The sequence below is a fragment of the Coregonus clupeaformis genome, chromosome 16 (genome assembly GCF_020615455.1).
Source record: "Coregonus clupeaformis isolate EN_2021a chromosome 16, ASM2061545v1, whole genome shotgun sequence".
Classification (NCBI taxonomy): Eukaryota; Metazoa; Chordata; class Actinopteri; order Salmoniformes; family Salmonidae; genus Coregonus; species Coregonus clupeaformis.
Window position 1 is genome coordinate 51,317,381 of NC_059207.1, and position 6,832 is coordinate 51,324,212.

The 6,832-nt window shown below is 41.5% G+C and overlaps 1 protein-coding gene across 1 annotated transcript in view; it reads right to left on the reverse strand.

Moving 5' to 3' along the window:
• Positions 1-3,686, reverse strand: part of ndufaf2 (NADH:ubiquinone oxidoreductase complex assembly factor 2) — a 34,726-nt gene extending 31,040 nt beyond the window's left edge. The window contains exon 1 of the mRNA XM_041901433.2: positions 3,467-3,686. Coding sequence (XP_041757367.1) covers positions 3,467-3,581 — 115 coding nt within the window. The 5' untranslated portion in view covers positions 3,582-3,686. The remainder of the gene's footprint in view (positions 1-3,466) is intronic.
• Positions 3,687-6,832: the final 3,146 nt, after the last annotated feature.

Genomic DNA, 6,832 nt, shown 5'->3' on the forward strand with positions numbered 1-6,832 from the left:
TGCTCCAGGTATAACAACACTGGAATATTTTTCCCTCTGCTTTTGTCCATATTTAGAGCTTAATGACCAATTCTGTCCTGGGCAACGGAACCGAACACAACAAACAGCATTATATTACTTCCGCCACAGTTTCATAAAGTCCAACAGATTGAGAGATAGAAAATAGGAGCACTAAAGTACATAAAATATATAATAAAGGGGACAGACAGATAGGGACAGATGAATAGATTGAGCCGATAGTTGAGAGAGAGTTACCTATGACTTTATTAAAGAGAGGGGGACAGAGAGAGAAATAGGAGATAGAGAGCAGCCTTCTCCTGTTTCCTCCTCCACCTGTGCTGCTGTTGTAAAGAGCCTGCAGTCTGTCTGTGCCTCAGGGACTCAGCCCACGCTTGGCCTATCAGTTTAAGATCAAAAAGAGCTCACTTTAGCAAGACATATGAACTGAATAATACATCCCCTTTATTTCTACAAGGTTGGCGTGAGTGAAAGAAAGAGGAGAGAGCGTGTGTGTGTCAGTTTCGCAGAGGCCCCGCACAAGGTCCGAGCAAGGCAATATGTATCACAATTCTCCAAACTTCTTTTGTTTTTGTTTTATAGCACTATTAAATGCTCCAGGGCTAATTTCGTTAGCATTTTGACATGTTTTTCTAGATTTAAAACATAAAACAACATGTATAAAGCAAACATGATCCCTTAGGTCTTGCACAGCAAATACTTCAATTGTTTAAGCATATGTTGCAGAACGGTGATAAAAAATTTTTTTCCGAATATTGAGAAGAAAAAATGTATCTTAAGGGCGTTAGCCATCAGTGACAGAGTTGACAAGCCTCTGACTGAGTTGACACCAGATACTCAAAACAGACATTTTTGCCTCTAAAAATAAAAAGTTAAATACAAACACTTGAAAATAATTAATTTTAAAATCCCCAATAAAACAACCATTCTATCAGATTTTACAGCACTCTGACGGAGTGGAGTTGACGTTAGACAAATCTGATGGATTTTATGTTTTATGTTGACAAAATTGCATTTTTCTTTTTTATTCACACAGTAGCAATTTAGTTTTTTCCTCAGTTGCTTTATGACTCTAAAACCTAGATGCATATTCTATTTTAATCTATCAGGCAGATGGAGGAGTTGACAATTTATGGTTGTGACTATGGTGATTCCAATATTGTTAGTTTAAATCGATCAAAAGTAGAGAACTTTACAACCACTCACTACTTGTTGCACTACATGTAATGAGGACATTGGGGGGGCAAAGCTCGCAGGGGCTGCAGGATTGTGTGCTACGCCAATGGTGTGTGTGTGTGTGTGAAAGAGAGAAGTAAAATGGAAATCTCTCAATTTGACCTCTCTGAAGTGTGTGTGGTAGTAGTAGTAGCTGAAGAACGCGCAAAGCTCTGGCCTCCCTGTGGTGAGGAAGAGTGAGTGGAGAAACTACCATTATGACTCGTGTCATTACACAGCCAATATGTGATGACATAAGTGGGCATGTACTTGATGCCTAGGCTATTCATGCACGATAAGTCCCATTGAGAAATCACCATAGGCCTAATGACTGAATAACAAAAGAGGTCTCCCTGTGCTGAACACAGGCCTCTTCGATGTTTGAATACCCAGCCACATACATGCTTTGAAATAACTTACCGGTAAATTCACTAAATAATGAATATGAGGTGGGCAGAGGTCTAGCAAACAAACAACATGACGACAACAACAAGGCAACAGTAAACATGTCGTCCCCCACAAATGACGCAGTTAGTGAGTGAATGGGTACCAGGCCAATATCTCCTCGCAAAATCCTACACCACGAGAGGGAGATCATCTTGGTAAATGAATAAAGCTAAAATGGGTTTATGGATTGAAAATTCCGACCTAGTCAAACCATTTCAATAGGACGAGTGTGGGCGTGTAGCTCTCACTACATCGAGTCGATGTCAGACGATACTGTAAAATGTTAAACCCTTACCGTGTACCTATGTTTGTCCTGTGTAAAATCGGGCCTGTCTTTGTTTGCTGAAATCCATACTTTTTAATAAAAACACAGACCGTTTCCTAGTTTCTATTGCTCTAAAATGGCATCACAGCGCGAATGTGCCAATTTAATCTCAGATTACATAGGGTAAACTACATTTTAGAGCAATTTCAGAGCAACTGAAACAAAGAAACGGTTGGTGGTTGTATTTGACAAAACTTTTATTCAAAAGTATGGATTTCAGCAAACAAAAACAGGCCCGACATTACATAGGACAAACATATGTACACGGTAAGCATTTAAGATTTCACAGTTGTCACCTGACAGCGACTCAATGTAGTCGGAGCTCCAATCCGCCCACACTTGTCACTGCTCAACTCCCTCGTACTTGGAGTTGAGATTTCTCAGCAAAGATCAGGTCCCTCCCATCCATACTAATCTGATTTATTATGATCTAAAAAGCTAAACTGATCCTAAATCTCCTTTCTCTCCTAGATAGTACTGACAAGTGAAAGGACTGGGTGAATTTCAAATCACTTTGCTTGCAGTTTTCAAACTAAATGCTGTGACAACACACACTCCTTATGTTATAAAGTGAAGAAGAGTATCTCTGCTACAATGTCAAGCCTCGTCAAGTCATTGGTCATGTGAAGGAAAGGCGACGAGGTAAGGAAGCTATTTCAGTCTACAGAACAGCCTGAATGTCCTCGACCTTGCCTACTAAGAACATTGCTACTTGAGGGACAATAGTGCCTAGTCACCACGGCTTAGCCTGCTGACTCACATATGTGGCTTGGCTTATTTATTAGGCTACATACAGACTATTTCTCAGCTGAGAGATTTGACCTTGTTCTACATCCTCATATGAAGGTTGAATGGAAAGTGTCTGAAGAGTAGAGGGAGATTAACTGATTGTAATTATGTGACAGGGTTGCAGTACCATATTTTTTAACAGAGATGGGCTTCAGTGAGCTTTGACGTGTAAAATGTGTTGCAATTAACATACAAGGCAGAGGAGTGTATGGAATTTATTGAAGAAACTGATGTGATTTGTTAGGGATATTATATCAAAACTGGTACACGTACTCCATCTAGTGGTCATATCTTACATGAAACAAACAATGACAGCCAAGATCTCAATAACATGTAGTAAAGAGATCAGAATTCAATGCTACGAATGTAATGATCTTGATTAAAATCATCATTGTGAAGGAAGATTTGGTCACGGTTTGAGCAAGCTATAATTTTACATATTGAAATGAATATTAGCTAGCTAACATAGCTACTGTTACATTTGCTACCTTGTAGCCTTTAACATTTACTGTAATGTTAGCTAGCCATCTAAATGCGTAGCTTCTAGTTAAAGTAGCTAGCTAATAAGTGCTACTTGTAGCTACGCGGTTATGTAGCTAGGACAATAAGACAGAGGTGGCTGTCTAGGTCAAAGTTTCTAGCGATGAGGTAGCTAACCCGTTAGCCACTTACCCGTCCAAGTCTTTTGCTCCGGCTGCCAGTAGTATTTATTTCCTAAATGGTCGGTGCCCACATGTTCTTTTATCACCCCAAAGGTCCGTCGTAATAGACCCCCGATCCTGCTCATATTGAGAAAATATGATATAGCTATCGGGCTCGTATTCTTCACCGACCAACTTCACCTATCAACGCATGTTCAATTGGATTAGTTTTTTAGGCAATCTCCCGTATCTAAAAACAGACAACAGTAAGATATGTTTTGATTGGATGACCGAATCAGAGGAACCAATGAGTGCACTTCGTATACCAGTGAGGTCTCAAATATCCTGACGTAACAACATGGCCGCGCACATACCCCTTCTTGACTGGGAGCTATACATTTTTTAATTTTAGTCATTTAGCAGACGCTCTTATCCAGAGCGACTTACAGTTAGTGAGTGCATAGATTGTTTTTTTTATTTTTCATACTGGCCCCCCATGGGAATCGAACCCACAACCTTGGCGTTGCAAACGCCATGCTCTACCAACTGAGCTACATCCCTGCCGGCCATTCCATCCCCTACCCTGGACGACGCTGGGCCAATTGTGCGCCGCCCCATGAGTCTCCCGTTCGCGGCCGGCTACGACAGAGCTAAATGAGTTTACATAAGACATATAGCGTGACATTTTACTGATTCAAATGATTCTATTGACCTTTATAAAACCCAGATCACAAAGATTTATTGTACACAAAAAACGTTTGCAAAACTGGTTTAGTAGCTAACGATATTGAATTTGTAAATGGATAGCCAAGCTAGTTATGCTATGCTAGCTTTGAACAACCACAACAAACAGTCATGCTAGCTAGCTAAATGATTTAAATATACATTTATTGAGGGAAGTTGTTGGGGTTTCTAACAGCAAGACTGGCTGGACTTGAAGACCGGCAGAGTCAACAGTGAGGTGGACTCTGTTCCATTGTTTCTCTGATGGTTCCCCTTTTATACGTGGGGTGGAAGGATGTTTGTTTCCTGATGTGTAGCCTATTTACAAATAGTTACAGCTTATGTTTAAGTTCTGATGAGAATTTTAAACAAAATCAATCGAATCAATAAATCATTGTTCATGCTTTTCAAGGAAGTTAGCCTATTTGGTTGGTTGACCCACAGTACGCTATATATAATGGAGAAACAGTCCTGTGATAAGCCATGGTGGCGACAGTCTTTATACACAACACCTTACATCAGCAGGACACATACTGTAAATGTATCCTACAGTATTCAGTTAATTGTGTCTGAATCAACTCTGTGTCCTTTGTTTTCTCTTAAGGGTCCTCAGTTTAAAATAGAGCTCAATCATGACAGAGACTTTGATTGAATCCATAGCAACGGGATAAACACCATAGACATTGAGGGTAGATAGTAAGTCAAATCAAATCAAAGTTTAGTTCTATCATTAAATATGAAATCTCTATTCACTCTATCATTGGTTGTAGGTCTGAGAATATGACAATTGAGAACAGGTGTTTGACCTGGAGAACAAAAGCAGGAAACCACAGTACACGTGTAACGCAGTGTGCACAGTAGACAGGTGTGTGTGGCTCACATATCTGATGGCATCCACTAGATGGCAGCATCACTATAACTGTGTACTTCACTAAATATTGGTGGACAGGAGCGGGTGTGTGTGTGAGAGAGAGAGTGTATGTGCTATTGTGCTTCCTCGAAAGCACTTATATGCCAATGATGAGTGTGCAAGCAGTAGTGTGTGTATTTGAAAGTGCATGTTAGAGCAAAAAACAAGCCATGAGGTCGGAGGAATTGTCTGTAGAGCTTCGAGACAGGATTGTGTCAAGGCACAGATCTGGGGAAGGGTACCAAAACATGTATGCAACATTGAAGATCCCCAAGAACACAGTGGCCTCCATCATTCTTCCTAGAGCTGGCCGCCCGGCCAAACTGTGTAATCGGGGGAGAAGGGCCTTGGTCAGGGAGGTGACCAAGAACTCGATGGTCACTCTGACAGAGCTCCAGAGTTCCTCTGTGGAGATGGGAGAACCTTCCAGAAGGACAACCATCTCTGCAGCACTCCACCAATCAGGCCTTTATGGTAGAGTGGCCAGATGGAAGCCACTCCTCAGTAAAATGCACATGACAGCCCGCTTGGAGTTTGCCAAAAGACACCTAAAGGACTCACAGACCATGAGAAACAAGATTCTCTGGTCTGATGAAAGACAACGCAGGAGTGGCTTCGGGACAAGTCTCTGAATGTCCTTGTGTGGCCCAGCCAGAGCCCAGACTTGAACCTGGCCAAATATCTCTGGAGAGACCTGAAAATAGCTGTGCAGTGACGCTCCCCATCTAACCTGACAGAGCTTGAGAGGACCTGCAGAGAAGAATGGGAGAAACTCCCCAAATACAGGTGTGCCAAGCTTGTAGCGTCATACCCAAGAAGACTCGAGGCTGTAATCACTGCCAAAGGTGCTTCAACAAAGTACTGAGTGAATGGTCTGAATACTTCTGTAAATGTGATATTTCCGTTTTTTTATTCATTATAAATGTGCAAAAAATCTAAAAACCATTATGGGGTATTGTGTGTAGATTGATTAGGGGGGATTTAAAAAAAAATCCATTTTATAATAAGGCTGTAACGTAACAACATTTTGAAAAAGTGAAGGGGTCTGAATACTTTCGGAATGCACTATAAGTTGATTATACAGACAATTTGGAATTTAACACAATATTTCTTACAAAAACAAGAACTGATGCAGTCAATCTCTCCTCTACTTTGAGCCAAGAGAGACTGACATACATACTGTTGACATTAGCCCACTGTGTACATTGAAGGGCAAGACGTGCTGCTTAGCACTTGACCATATCACTGGGCAATAGTCAAGATTAGATCAAACTAGAGCCTGCAGTGTTACAAATGCGGTGTGAGTGTGAGAGAGAAAGTGTGAGAGAGAAAGTGTGAGAGAGAGAGAGCTGTGAGAGAGAGAGTATGTGAGATAGAGTGTGTGTGAGAGAACGAGTGTGAGAGAGAGAGTGTGAGAGAGAGCGAGTGTGAGAGAGAGTGAGTGTGTGAGAGAGCGAGTGTGTGAGACAGCGAGTGTGACAGAGAGAGAGTGTGTTAGAGAGAGTGAGTGTGTGAGACAGCGAGTGTGAGAGAGGGAGTGTAAGAGACGGCAAGTGTGTGAGATGGGAAGTGTGAGAGAGGGCGAGTGTGAGAGAGGGCTACTGTGAGAGAGAGAGAGTATGAGAGATAGCAAGTGTGAAAGACAGCGAGTGTATTTTACATTTTAGTCATTTAGCAGTGTATAAGAGAGGAAGTGTGAGAGAGAGCAAGTGTGAGGGACAGCGAGTGTGAGAGAAAGCATGTATGATCGAGTGTGAGAGAGAA